This window comes from Orbicella faveolata, unplaced genomic scaffold (genome assembly GCF_042242905.1).
Source record: "Orbicella faveolata isolate gen_17 unplaced genomic scaffold, um_ofav_v1 contig_12, whole genome shotgun sequence".
In the NCBI taxonomy this organism is placed as follows: domain Eukaryota; kingdom Metazoa; phylum Cnidaria; class Anthozoa; order Scleractinia; family Merulinidae; genus Orbicella; species Orbicella faveolata.
In genome coordinates, this window is record NW_028301539.1 from 30,574,768 (window position 1) to 30,589,888 (window position 15,121).

Consider the following 15,121-nt stretch of genomic DNA (forward strand, 5'->3'; position numbering starts at 1 on the left):
CTTTCCTCCAAGACCTGGAACATGAAGAAGGATAAATTCACGTCCTTGCTCTCTAAGTGCCTTCCTCTTCAGTTTAGGAGGCAATAAGTACAGTAATTATTACAAGGTTCGATGGTCTTCTTTAGCTTATTTTATTGTAAAGTGTGTCAGAACAGGGAGTGAATTTCTATTGACAGGTAGTACCAATACTCTTAGTTTCTTCAGTCTACCAAATTGGAGATACAATTAGGGGTCGCCCTGACAAGGCACTGCTAGAAAAACATCGATTTAATTGATTTCTTTTACTAATTGTAGTTAACAGTTTATAAACTCATGTATGACTTCCTCAGAATTTCAGTTTCTCTAAAGTACATTATGCAAAGATTCGCTCTGGCTTAATTGATCTGATGGAGATTTGAACGCATTCTTTATTCTTTTCCTTTTTAATAATTTAGATGTACAGAACTTGGTGTCAGTGGTGACTAGTCTGTCAGCATTTGCTCACTTCACAAAGAAGGACTATGATAAAGTCTTGGAAACACTTGCTAGCAAAATTCAAATTCAAGATGTTGGTTTTAATGACCTTTATCTTAAAGGTTAGGATTGTGATTTATACAGTTGTAAACTCTTGCATACAGAGTAAAAATAAATTAAGTATTTATTTAACGATTCAGACACAGGTTAAGTTGCAAATCTTGTTTTTAATTCTAGTATATCCTATTTTTTCTTTACATTCAGTTACTTCTCAGTACTAAACAGATGAATTAGGTTCATGATTTTGCAGACTTTATAACCATTCTTTAAATGTTAAAGCACACTTCATATGCTTTTTAAAATTTTTTCATGGTCACAATAAAAGCATTCATTGATCATTTGTATGGTGTATAAACTGTTCTTCTCTTTGCAGAACCAGGGCCGGACAATTTTTGTACACTAATATTAATAATAAAGTCAAGAATCTGAATCTGAACACTAAAATTTTATTTGCTCTGGAAATGAGTGGATAACTTTGAGTGTTGTTGTGGAATCAGAAAAAAATAATTTTATATCCCTTTAGTATCATGTGCCATTTCTTTTCCATGCCATTTGGCAACCCTTTGTGCCTCTTGTAGTGAATGCATGGCAAGCTAAGCCAGATGTACTAATTGTCTATCAAAACCTAGGATACACTTTGTATGTGCGAGGTGAAGTGGATGAAGCATTGCCATGCTTCCAGCAATACCTCAACGTTTCTGAAGGGTAAGATAAAGCCGCTGGTTTAAACATGTTGGGCTGCTGCTGTGCAATAAAGGTACAAAACGGAACTTGTGAATGTTTCTTTAATTCAGAGCCAAATGACAGTATAATCTTTCAAATATGATCACTAATAAAATGTTAGAACCCTATGATGAACAACTCCTGTGTAATTTGCTGTTCTTTATGGAAGTGAATAGAGCAGTTTTCATTTGAGTGCCGAAATGTAATTGGTTTTGCATCAGCTACGCTACGCGATTGGCTTAAAAAACTCGCGCCAATTTTTCATCCAATCAGTAGTAAATCCAAAACCAATCTTGACTCGCTCGCACAATCGCTCGCACACGTTTTCCCGCGCTTTGGGTCAGCTACATGTAATTAGTTTGAGTTTTGATTGGTTCACTGTATTGTCTGTGTCCTTTGTGATTTGCTAGAGTGATAACTTTGGTTTTGGTTTTACGACACCCAATTGAAAATCGCTCTATCGTAGACGTTGCAATCAAATGTTTTAATCGCAGTTAGTGACTCAACTGTGGCCTTGACAGACATCGAGAGGAACTGACATTAGAATGTGTGATAACATTTACTGCTGTTTAGTACAAAATCCATTAAACATACTTGAAAAAAATAAAACATATTTAAATGATCAGCGCCTCCTTTCATGCCAGATTTAAGCCCATGCTCCTCTTACGGCTCTCTTAAATTTTGTTTGACTTTTTTTTTTTTTACTTTTTCAGGGTAAATATCACACTGCAGTGTCAAAATTCAGGGAGGCCCTGGTACATGATTTTCAACAACTTGAAGCTCTGTTTAACATCACACTTCAGCATCGGAAGCTGGGAAATGTCATGGCTGAAATACAGTCTCTTAAGCTGTTGAAACAGGTAATGTTGGAACATTTTAGCTGATGTGACTAATCACAGGGAAATTAAAGAGTTGTATTATTAGCCTGTGCAAAAGCTGACCTTTTCAGAAGCAGTTGAAACAACACCTTTCTTTTGGTGAAATCCTATGAAATGTGGAGAGAGTCTTCTGAAATCCTTTATTGCGCGCTTTTTAAGGTCTGTAAATAATTATTCTCAAATGAACCCATCATACACTGCTCGCATATCTGTAGAGCCTTGTCTTGAATTTGGAATGTTTTGGTGTCACACCTCACTCGTGACCAGCTCTCCCTCGAGTATGTAGACACTGACGTCAGAGGTGGGACGTTTGTTTACCGAGGTTAGAAGTCCTGTATTTAGTGTAACGCATCAGGTGAATGTCATTTTAAGAAGAACGCACCGTACTTGCATTCAGATAAGGAAGTACTAGACTTGCCATAAGTCGACCTTTTTTAATCCTAGGACTTTTAGAAAGTCTAAGAAAGTACGATTTTGTGTCTTTAATTGATGTGTTTCGCTTTAACTGTATACGTCTTTTTGTGGTTGACTGCCGGTTTGAAAGTGGGCTTGCTTGACAAATGATTCGAATTCCGTTAGGTAGTTGGGATGGATGGTAGAAAAGAGCGGACCACGATGTTCCTGTCATGTTGGGACCTCCAAGAGTACGTAGTTTGGCCTCTTTCCATGTGCTTATTAGAGTCACAGTGCAAAATTCAAATTTGTTATCAATTTCTTTGTTTGTCTGTTTAGACCATCCAGAGTAGGGAAAGAGAACAGGAAAGACGCTATGATGTGGCAGTAATTCCCAGTGATCACAACAAAAAGCTAGGTAAGTCCCTTTAGTTCTGTTTTCCATTGCATTACTCTCAAATAAATAATGCTACCGCAATTACACAGCCAGTTCAAACTTTGCACAATGATGCATCGAAATAAACGTACGATTGGCAAAAGGGCAAGAGTGAAAAGCCTCTCATGGTCAGTGCTTCGTACGAGTCTGAACCATTGAAAAAGTTTGGCAGGAGCAAAGCCAATGCAACACAGACTTCGTTTTAGCAGATATGGTGTTTTAGTGAATGAGATAAACGTAAAATAAAGTCTCTCTACAAGTGGCTTACGGTTATCAGGGCGGCGTTTATCTCCGGTTTCTGTAGCTCGAATCGCCTAGGGGCATTTCCACTCCTCCCTGGATGGGATGCTAGTCTGTTGTAGGGTTTTTGTCTAGCATTAAATTTTCCAGTATCTATTTATGCACCTGGGTGGAGAGAGGCACTGTAAGTGTTAAGTGTCTTGCCCAAGAATATAGCGCAGTGACCCCGCCAAGGTTTGAACCCATTAGGCTACCTCGCCTCCCTCTGTGAATGGGATATCAGTAGGGTAAATGCAGCGCATGATCAGTAATATTTTTTGGGTGCACTTCGTAGCAGTGTTCTTGGAAATGAACATGGCCAGTTTTGTTTTTCCTGCAAAGCGACGTGGTTTTTACACATCAGCAAAAATGTGTTACTAACAACGTTTCTTGTATTTTTCTTCAGATGTGGAGCTAACTGTTCCTCCAAGATTTGCCTTGGCCAGTGCAATGTCAAGTTCTAGTATAACAACAGAACTTGTCACATTCATATTGGCTAAAAGATCTGCAGAACTCGACAGGTTTGGGCATAGTTAATACAGGGGAAGATTATGACACCTGGCAAAGTTGTTTGTTATATGTTTTTGTTGGCTATTTTGGGGGTTGGCCCTGCACAAAACCTGGTAAATTACAAAAGGTGGTTACGTGTGCTCATACAACTAACCAATAGAAGTATTTCGATTATGTAATTACTGCGAAGTCAATGAGCATAAAACAAAAGATGTACAGGGTCAAGGACCTTCCAACATTAATCTTAGCCTGTTTGTTTGCTTCTTTGTTGCTTGACGGGATTCTGACCATTTTCCTCTATTAACTATGGTTTGGGTTATTTTCAAGAGAAGCTGTACTCAGATAGAGGAGTAGATTTAACTCTTTTAAGATTATGAAATATGTCCAGCAAATTAAATTGTTATGATTTTAAGTGATAGTGAAAGAAAAACAAAAGAAAAGTTCATTGGCCAATTCACTTCGACTCCTTAGAAACTGATTGGATATGTTTTTTTACTTTTTTGATGATAATAATTACGTCTACCTAGACTTGCTGTTCATGCTGGTTCAGGTTTAATAAAACTCTTGTTCACTGTCAGCTTGAGATTGTAAATCGTTTACGAAACGGCCTTTCAACTATCCCGTGTATTACGTGTTTGTGTGTCAGCTTTTTTTGCCAAGTGACATTTTGTTTGTTTAGGTTTGAAGAGGCAGCGAAATACTATCTGGAGTTGCTGGCCAACATTACAGACATGCGCACTGTTAGCTTTGTAAGTATCAAAGATAATATCCAACATCTTTCAAATCGCAGTAAGTGGAGGAGAATGGGCTCTAACTCAGCACGCTAGGATGCCTGGGAACTTTAGCATAATCGTCTGCAAAAGTCACCAAGCCCGCAGTTCATCACTTAAGTTGTTAAGCAACACGACCTAGCCTTGTTGTGCCGTGCTGGCGTGACAGTTTTTGGAATATGGCGATTGCTGGCACTTTATTTTGATTAGATGATAAGAATCGGAAATTTATCTGGAATGTTTGAACAAAGATTTGTGGCTACCTGCAGTTGTTTCCTATACCGTGTTGTTCTCCCAAAACTAAGTGGCCTACAATGCGAACGAACAATAGTACCAGAGCAAGGTTTGGGGTGGACATTTTCATACATAAATTTTTGCTGTAATTTTGTCCACCCTGACCTCGACTCGGCGCCATCAGTTTTGTTGAAATGCGGGAAAGGTCTATTGTTGTGTATCTATAGGCTTATGTTGTTAGTATTATGAACTTTCCACTGTTACCTGACAAACGGTATTGGCGAATTCTAAGGAAAGTGTTCCGTCGTGCGTACGTAAATAATCCCAGAAATGTAAGAGAAGTTTAACAGTTACTGCGAAAGTTAGCATTACAAGGAATTATTCACTGTTCATTTCCTTCATTCTTGACAGCGCAACACTAGGAATCTGCCAAGTCCCACAAAGCTGTATCAGCAATGTGCATTTGCACTGTTAAAAGCTGGAAGATATGAAGACGCTGTGACGGTTTGTGATAAAGTGCTCACAAATTTTGAAAGTCGGAAACGCGCCCAGAAAGGTACGAAAGATTAGTTAGGTATGTTTGTTTTCAGAAGTGTGAAAGGTATGGTCTCCTGTATGTTTGTTAATAATAAGTACTGCTGAAAAAAACATTTTATCTTCATGTCTACCTAATCAACTGAAGTGGCATATGTGGGGGAAATTTTGTGTGAGGGTAATTTCCGTACGACTTTCAGTTAGAGCTGTTGTACTGTTTTAGTTAAGGTGAAGTAAGAAAAGTCTGCTTCAAACCTGGTAGCTCGTCGTCTTTGGCACGTAACTTTGATTTCTGTAGCATGAAGCGAGCTGGAGAGCTGGAGCTGGAGTATTGCCACACCCCTGGATGGGATGCTAGTCCATCACAGGTTTGGTCCCAGATAAACATGTTACACGTAGGTGAAGAAAGGCACTCTACTCTGAGAGCAAATTGCCCTACCAGTGAAAACAAAACATCACAAAACCCTGGTCAGGTGATGGCTAAAACCCTTACTTCTCGCTGCAGAGTCAAACCTAGAAACCATTAGATCACCATACTTGCTATCATTAGTTGCGAGAAGACATTAATTCTGTCCATTTAAAACGAGAGATTCGTCAATAACATTACCGGTGATTTGAAGCCAGAGATTTGACTTCATTTTTTTTCTCAGATGACGGAGATGAAACAAGTGCAATCGACAAGGCTTCCAGGAAACGACCTCGTTCAGATGACGAGGGAGAAATCATAAACAGCGAAGATGAAGAAATTGTGCCTGATGATGTTGAGATGTTGATGTTGAAAGCCGAGGCTTTAGTTCATCTTCACCAGCCACTTGAAGCAGTACAATCTCTCAACAGGTACAGAGTATGTAGTAAATTATATAGTCCAACCTTTATCATAAGAAAGTCTAGACTTGCCGCAAGTCGACTTCATCAGTTTCAGGGTAGCATAGCTCAGCGAGCTTAGCGAGCTGCAAGGTTTAATTAACGCCTAATTATCGAAAATACTAATCACGTGAACCTGTCGCCATTCAGTTTCGTTGTGTTGCATAGTAACGTAGTTGGAAAAAGCTGCTGGCCCCTGTTTCTTGCGCAATGATATAAACATAAAGTTACATGCTTGCTTCTTATGATTTCAAGGGATTCGCTGTGGGCTAATCACCATAGCTGTCGCCCCATTGTTCTTAAGCTGCGCCCGTAGCCTTCCGCGGTTTCCCTCTTCTACGCATGCTTCAGCTGTTATTATATTATTCGGCGCTAAGTCGTGGCTTTTGTTTTGTTCAGTATTGTGACATTAAACCTGGAATTCGTTAAAGCTGGAGTTCGTGTTCAATTTGCTGGCAAATGATTAGCGCGTTGCACTGAAGATCGAGTGGCCTGGGCTCGAGCCCTGGCCGCGACCATTTTGCTGTGTTCTTTGGCAACACACATTTCTCACAAAGGTGTCTCTTTCCACAAAGAAGGATAAATTATTTTATTATTATTAAATGGATACTGGGGGGGGGGGGGGTAAGCTTGCGATGGACTAGCATCCTTATCAGGGTGGCGGGGGGAGTAGCAATATTCCTAGTTGTTGGGTGGTAACCGGAATAAGCTCTACAAGTTGTGGGCCACCAGCCTCGTAAAGACTAAAACTTCGTATAATTTTAAAATCATCGCAGGGTGCTGAAAGCCCTAGAAGGTGTTCAGCCATCAGGTTATTGTTCAAGGCGCCAAGAAAATGAAAACGGCACCGAGGGGCAGCAGAAAAAAAGAAGAAAGGTGGATTGTGGTGAGTTGTAACATATTCATGATTTGGTAAATGAACTGCGTTTAAGATTGAAACATACCTGGGTGATGAGGGTGTGCAAAGATATCCTAAAAATCCCTAAATATAATGACAAGTATTTGGCTTGTGTTGACGGCTGTCCCCTCGCTAATCCAGTAAGCAGTGTGCAATAAAAATATTCATGAAAAAGTTCATTGATACAGATAACCGCAAGTTTCTAAATCTTGTGTTCAACTAGATACTTTCTCTTAAAAAGCGCATTTGTTGGACTCTATTTTTACCAGATAGAATTATTAGAAGTTAAAGGTGAGTCAGTGTACGTGAAATTTGCACTGAAACTTTGTTGTGTTGAATGTCTAAGGCAATGGACAAACAACTTGAATCCTATCTGTTCGAAACCCGCTATACTTTGTTGTTTACAACTTGTTCTCTTTGTAACTTTAACATGGCTCTTAATTTTGCTACAAGTATTTTACGTTTTGCTTTAGAAGGAGACAACGATTTGACAGAGGAACGGAGGCAAAGTTGTGAACCAAATAAGCTTGTGAAAGTTAAGGTGAGGGCAGCTGTCATATTCTTAGCAAGGTAGTCTTGTTTAATATTTTGCCACGTTTGCAGCTGAATAGATGAGAGATTGTTGTGAAAGATTTAAATGCTGTGATCACGAGCATGGGGCAAAGAAAAAGATATGTCGAACCTGTGGCCTTTTGTGGCTCGAATGTAGTTTTAGAGTTTTCTCTTCTGTATTTTCATTGCTTGCAGGTCCAGGCGTATAATCAGAAAGCGTCGATCCTAGAAGGCCTGGGTCAGACCCACGATGCTTTGCACCAGTTGCATCTCAGTCTGGAATATTTACAAGGTAGTGCCTTATGTAAACTACAAAAAATGTCACGTGAAGTCGTCAGTTTTGGCTCTGTACCCAAACAATGGGATTCTAAAAAGACAACTCGATATAACGTGTGATCATATATACTGATATCGTGTTTATAACAGTTTACGGAAACAGCCTCTGATATTGACACAAACTAGACTTGAAGCTGAACACGGATCTTTAGCTGGGAATGAAATAGCACAATTTGCGTTAAGGGTGTTATTCTTTAACATTAGCTAATATTACACTGAATGAAAAACCATGCAGGCTCACAAATGGTAGTTTTTTTTTCTGTCTTTTAATTTAGAAGCTCCTACACAATAGAATTGCCATATCACATTTATTTACGAAGCGAAGTTTTCTAGATTCGTAATAATCTATGGCCGATGGCTACACTGCCGTGGCGCTAGACATTTCTTTGTACAAACGTAACTTTTGAAATTTTATATTTCGTCTAGTTTAAATCAGCTTTACGTTTTCGCTAGACCCAATAAGGCAAATCTATAAATGTACCGGCTATTTCCATTCAATATATTTTTAATGTCGTGTTAATCACAACTTTTACTAATCCATGCGTCATGGTGTTATTTGTCAGAACACGCTTGTCTCTTTTTCTGTTGCGATTGTGTTGAGACAAAACTATCGATTAATTAGTGCTCGTTTTGTTTATGTTTTCTCCAGATAATCCTGAAACAGTTTACAAGCACACTAAGCTGCTCTTCAATTTGGATCAAAACAAAGAAGCAACGCTTAACTGGCTGAGATTCAGAGGCATTCAGCTTCATGAACATAAAGGAGACCTGGATTCCATTAAGAAAACTTTGAGGTGAGCTGATGAGACGTGTGAACACATTCTCGTTCGCAGTCCTACCGATTCATTTGGTCGGCGGGGCCTAGATACTAACGCCTAAGCCTTGCCGGTCGAAGGAACCGACTGGCACTGGGGAAGAGAAATCACATGAAGCACCTACATCTGCTTAAAAGGAGTACGTGAACGGAGATATCTTAATGCGACAGACTTTGGACCGTGTTTATACAAGTTTCTTTCTCATAGTTCACATGTAGAGTCTCACATGAAAAGGCTTTGACCAATGCCCCTTTTGTTTCAAATGCTTAGATTGATAAAAGTTCTTTTGAAGAACCACCACATACTTAGTTTAGGTTGGTTTATGCCTCGGTTTTCGCAAATTCTCGTGTAAGTACCTGAAGATTCACCGATTGTTGTTGTTCAATTAAAAATAGCACATGTCAGCCTGACGTCATCAAGATACGTCATGCCACTTGACAACAGTGAGCACAAAAAAACGCGGGCTCAGGCAATTTGCGATCCAACAAGGTGTTCTGATTTGACACTCAGGAACAACGTTGATTAAAAGTGACTTTATTTTTTACTTACGAATCTCGCGATACTCTAAACTAATTTTGTTTGTTTCTCCTTGTCAAAACTATCTCGAAACTGAACATGGAACACAGCGTAAAATTCGAAATATAGTTTCAAAAATTATCCGTCGTTGTTCACGTTCTCCAGACAACGCAGAATTTGGTCATTTCGTGTTTTCGTTTTGCAGAGGACTGCAAAGAAATGTACCAAGAATTATAACGCACGTGCACAGCTATTGCTTTGGCTCTGTTGCGGTTGTCGTTATGGGTTTCTTAAACTCCCTAATTACCACATGACATGACGTGAGTGTCTTTATTTGCTCAACAGTTCCTCCATTGTGAAACTCGTTGAAAGTGAGGTCACCCTGGAGCAAGTGCAAGAAATTGACGAGTTGTCATTGACGCGATGGAGCGTCGAGGAAGAGGATCCTTTTTGTCCATTTGCCAGAGTTTTATGAATTATAGATTAAACGTTATAGAGACTAGAGTAAAATGTTAAATAAAACTAAATTCAAGCAAAGATGGGAGCTTCTAATCTACACGCGGGATGTGAGCTTTTACGCGAGACTGCCCACGAGATACTCTGGTCGCCCGCGGAATGAACGCTTTGCGTGGATTCACACAGGTCACAAGGATGTGTACGTTTTACGGATGACAAAAATGGACCAAGATTATATTTCATTTTATATCTTTTATAGCGAAACAAATTGAAATTGCAAAGGCCTTCCGAGACCAAGAGATAAGGAAATTAATTTCAGTAAATTACAATCCGTTTTATTTTCACTCCATCAAGTAGAAGTGTTTTTAAAAATTAATTAAGTGAAACGTGTTTAGATTTAATAGTTTTCACATTCTCGAAAGATGACCTCATTTTTCTAGGAATTCAGTGTTTACATCTTGCACAAATTTTCCGGGAACGTTGTCGAGTTTCCTAGAAAATGAGTATGATGTAAATGTTAAGTACCCCTAACAGCCAATCGGTATTCTGATACATTACCTCATTAGGTCACTTTGTCATGCAACTCTTGTTTTCTGATTAAATGCGAAATTTCTGAGAAACGCGTATTTCAATCGATCTGTAGTTTAGGGAAGCTGTTAGGCGTAAGCTTTGAGGCTAGTTGAGATCCGTCTGGCTTCGAAGCGATCCAAACAACTGCGAGAACCCTCACTCCAGATTCATTTTCGATTCGTCCGTGACATCATCTTCTCCTTACACCATGGCAAGATTTAACCCCAGATCGGGAAGTGATCAGTTTCCTCGACTAAGCGCACAGATTCAAGAAAAGTTTGTCGAGAATCAGCAAACGAGGGAAATTTACGATCGCAAGAATCGATGGAGAGAGGAAATTGAAGGGATTGTGAAATCGCTCTACCCCTCCAGTCGCCTTGTTTTGTCCGGCTCGTCCGCAAACGGCTTCGGAAGCATTCATAGCGACATAGATCTGGTGTTGTGTTTTGAGGGGGCAGCGCCGACAGGTCCTTACATGCTGAGGAAAATTGAGTCCCTTTTCACGAGTAACCGACGCCGCTTTCAAACAGAGGTAATGTTGGAGGAAACTTAATTTGTTACCTGAACAAGAAGCTTATAAGGGAAACTACATGTAGGCACTGTTCTGTTTAGACGTGGCAAACTTAAGCGTAAAAGTTGAGTGTGACTAAAGGCAAACAGAAACGTTCAGAAATGCGATCGAGAATCCTAGTAGATATTCCATGTAGAACCGACATTTCTTTGCACTAAATAAAGTAGAGATCACTCAATGATTTTTATGTAACATGGCGGGCTTTTGGGACTCCGTTCACTGAATCTTAGCCTTCACGGTTTATTAACACTGCTCGGTGTATTGACGTGAAAACCAAGCGAATGAGGACTAACGAGAAGATGGCGCCGAAAGGGTTGTACAAAAGCAATATCAGGAGATATTTCAACAGAATTTTCAAATTTCGGAATGGTTTACTTGAGGACGATTTGAGCGTTAGACGTTGGTAGACCTTTCCACAAATAGCCGGAAATGTTTTAGAAGTTTCTGAGATATTTAGAGCATACTTTGAAATATTCATAGTTTTTTGGCTGAGCCCTCTGTTTTCCTCGCTATATTCTTGAAACAATACTCAGTTCTATGCCAGAAACAACGGAGTTCAGCGATTTTCCACTTGACAAACTGAATGTGATAAATGTAAATAATGTAAACAAAAAATATCACCACAAGCAGTACTAAGGCCGCAGTTTTTCAAAATGGTGGATACTGGCAACATCGAGGCGCCTGAAACTTCTTCTTCTCCTCCTTTTATCGGTTCATTTTTTAGAACAAAAATACCGGATATTTAGAGGGTTTTTCGAGGTATTTAGAAATTTTTGGTGATGTTTAGAATTTCCGCAAAGGTATTTGGGCGATTTTACGTGACTTCTATGGAAAGGCCTGGATATTGCTTACGGAAACTCAGCCACCCATAGAGCACTATGGACTCTAGAATAATTCTTAAGAATTACATTAATATCTCTATGCTCCTAACGTAAATTAGTCAAGTTTCTATTCAAGGACCAACTGGTTCATGGACCCTAGCGTCTTTCAGGCGTTCAGTTAGTTTAGGCGCAGCGCGAAAAAAGGCGTGCGAAAAAATAGGGGAGAAGTGCGGCGAGAGAAAGCTTTCCCTCTCCGCGCTCATTCCCGAATTTTTCGCTCGCCGTTTTTCACGCTGCGCCTAAACTAACTGAACGCCTGGAAGAGGCTACGTAGACCCGGGTTCATGGAGCGACAATTGCAAGGTTTTTCAAAGCTGTCCTCTGTTGTATAGGTGGTACCGAACGCGAGAGTGCCTATCATCAAACTCAAAGACAGGGAGAAGTCGTTTGAAACCGACATCAGCGTGGAGAACTGGACCAGTGTGCGGAACGCCTTCCTTTTAAAATGCTTCTCCGAGTGTGACCCAAGAGTGAAACCACTGGTCATGGTAATCAAACTGTGGGCTCAAAGAGCAGGGATTACTGACGCGAGAGTCAAGAGGCTCGCAGGTACGTTAGGGGAATAAGCTAAACAAGTTATGAACACTGCGGTGTTCGGTCTGGTCAGTGGAGTACATGTTTGACCAATCTTTGCACAGTTGCCACGTCAGAAAGACGTCAGTAGGGCTACGTCACGTTGCCTAGCAACAGAAATTCGTTGTTCATGCAAGCCAAACACATACCGGAAATTTCGGTGGAAAGGCAATTGGATCAGACAGTTTCCGGGACGTCCGTTTAAAAATTGGGTACTACCATCAGAAGTACTCCTGTTTTTTTTTCCGTTCTGAACGAACATCGGATATATTCCTTACCATTTCCTAATCTCTCTAGTTTTCAGTCTCCCATCAAGAGAAAACAATATCTTACCTTAGTCATGTAGTTCCTCAGTTTCTCAGTTCTTAAGCTCATTTTTAAAGGGGAAAGTACTGAAAAAAGCTGCTAAATACCTTGGAAGAGAATTCAACCATGGACGTTGCCTCAGTTATAGTTTTTTCATGGACATTGCCTCAGTCATAATTTCTTTCGATTGGATTTTTTTTATTTCGGAAAAACTCTTACCATTTGTTTAAAGGTCATTTCAACCTGTTCCTCTTGACAAATGTTCAACCCACTGACATCTCCAGAACTGTGTTATAACTGAGGCGGAAAAGATGCTCATTCCGTTCACTCGATTAAGCTTCGATTGTTGAAAGAAACGATGAAACGGCCGATTTCGGACATTTTCGACCTTAGATTTCTATTTGACAGTCTCCATTTTCGACGTCAAAAAGCTACTGACTACTGTCCAGAAAGAAAATAAGCGTCCAAACAATATTTAAGGTTATGGACTCAAAATGAATTGAATTGATTTGCTGACAGGTAATTATAACGTGTTTTGAAATTTGATCGTAAAAAACTTCCTGGTAACCTGGGTTTTTTCTGAGTAACTGATTGATTATTTTTATTTTTTAGGTTTCGCTGTAGTTCTCCTCGTAATCCATTATCTTCAAGCCGGATGTTCCCCACCTGTAGCACCCGCTCTACAAGAATCCTTTCGCAGTATCTTCCAAGCCTCAAACAGTGTTGTCATGGAGAAGCTCACCGCTGACGTTCCTGATCAAATTCGTTCGTTCAAGTCTTCCAACACACAAAGTCTCGGTGAGCTGTTGATCGGCTTTTTCCAGTATTTTTCCACGTTCGACTGGGGCAGAACCATGTCCATACGTACAGGAAGTACTCGGGCCACAGCGACCTACGACAAGATATGGCGGGGACCTTACATCCGACTAGAGGATCCCTCCGATGGAGGAAATGTCACAAGATCCGTGTATGATTCTTACGAGTTCTCGCGCATCAAAAGTGCCTTCAGCTCCGCTTCTTCCAAGTTAAGGAGGAATGCTTCCTTGGAGGAAATCTTTTAGCAATATAATAGGAGGAGGCGTGGTCGAGTAGTTAGGACGCTGGTCTCGTCGTCTGAGGATCGCGGAGTCATCAAATCTTCCATCCTGCCACGAGATGAATTTGTTCTCAGTAGTCCCAAGTTCCACTCTTTGGCCGCGCTATCGAAATGGCGAACTTGCCAGTTCGTTTTGACGTCTTTGATAGAAAAATTTCAAATTTCACTTTGATGGTAAATAAAATGGCAAATTTTAAGCTCGATAGTGAAGTGAAAAACAAACAAACAAAAAAAAAAAACAGTATGATAACACGTCACGACTGTGGAAAAACGAAAACATTTTGAGCCTTGGAATGGAATAGAAAACATGACCTCCCAGATACCGGACGAACGCTCCAACCATTGAACTAAGGAGACACTCAAAACAAGGCCATATTTACTTGGTAAATGTGCTTGCTCATTTTCTTTTTGTGGCTTTGTCGATAAAAAGCCCGCCTGTTGTTTTTGAGGTCATGGGTTCGAATCCTGTCGGAGACTCGGCTATTTTCATTGTCTCACGTTCGTGACGTTTTGAGCACTGTATCTTTATTGTTTCATTCATATTTATCACGGCCTGGCATGCTGCAAGATTTCATCCTTAAACCGTGTGTTAAGATCCTTTTTTATTTACTACTTACCTTTGTAGGCTTTTTGACGGCATGGAATAAAGTTTTTACATGTCCAGTTATGTATTCATCCTTGGCAGCCGTGTCCCTTGCCTTCGATGAAGGGGGAAGGGGGAGGGATTTAGAGGCTGAAAACAAGAATTATCCATGGTTATCGATTTTTGCCAATCGATCTTTCCTCTTGATAGCAATCGATAAAGACATTTTTTTGTGAGTTCGATTGTTATCGATTTCAAATATAAATCCATAGCAATCTGCGATCATATCGAGTGATTTCTGATATCGATTTTTATCGATTGACTACGCCTGATGCAAACTGATGTTTGTCATCACGTGATCGTTTTTTTTGAATCCGCGGCTGAAACCAACGGTGCGTGAAACGGCCTGAAAAAAAAGCTATTTTTAACAGACGTCTCAACCTAGTTCCCAGGGGCTAAATGAGAAATGGCCACCAAAACATTTCAGTGGGTGATGAAAGAAATTTTCGATGTGCCGTCATTTTCGCAAGGCTAGTCATAATTGTTTAACCATTGTTTCCAGACCAGTCATTTGCAAACCACTTTTTTGATAATCGTTTACAGCTGACAATCGAGTGACTTTGTCTACACGTTACGCCTTTCCATAAGTATTTAAATACAAATCGATTCAGTTCTTGGGGATGGTTTAAAATGGCGATACATAAACGAATTTTGAGATAATCACTTTTGCAAATGATTACATGAAATATGTTAAATCTGAACTGCGAGGAAAGAGTGATCACCGACGTTATGTGGTCAACGGCTTAGTCAGTTGTGAAAATAACGCCTGAAAAA

The 15,121-nt window shown here is 40.0% G+C and overlaps 1 protein-coding gene and 1 pseudogene across 2 annotated transcripts; both read left to right on the forward strand.

The window, feature by feature from the left end:
* The first annotated feature begins 430 nt into the window (after positions 1–430).
* On the forward strand, positions 431–10,327 carry LOC110060452 (uncharacterized; annotated as a pseudogene). The gene is made up of 14 exons (XR_016204673.1): positions 431–575; positions 1,143–1,270; positions 1,950–2,115; positions 2,559–2,638; positions 2,847–2,925; positions 3,629–3,743; positions 4,412–4,481; positions 5,148–5,292; positions 5,921–6,107; positions 6,911–7,020; positions 7,506–7,573; positions 7,780–7,876; positions 8,570–8,714; positions 9,597–10,327. The product of XR_016204673.1 is annotated as an uncharacterized LOC110060452 (transcript).
* A 13-nt stretch (positions 10,328–10,340) lies between these two features.
* LOC110060395 (poly(A) RNA polymerase GLD2-B-like) lies at positions 10,341–14,367 on the forward strand. Its single transcript, XM_089283294.1, has 3 exons — positions 10,341–10,809; positions 12,062–12,278; positions 13,221–14,367. Exons 1-3 carry the CDS (start codon positions 10,486–10,488, stop codon positions 13,667–13,669), a joined length of 990 nt encoding a protein of 329 aa, XP_089139420.1. The 5' UTR covers positions 10,341–10,485; the 3' UTR covers positions 13,670–14,367.
* The last annotated feature ends 754 nt before the right edge of the window (positions 14,368–15,121 follow it).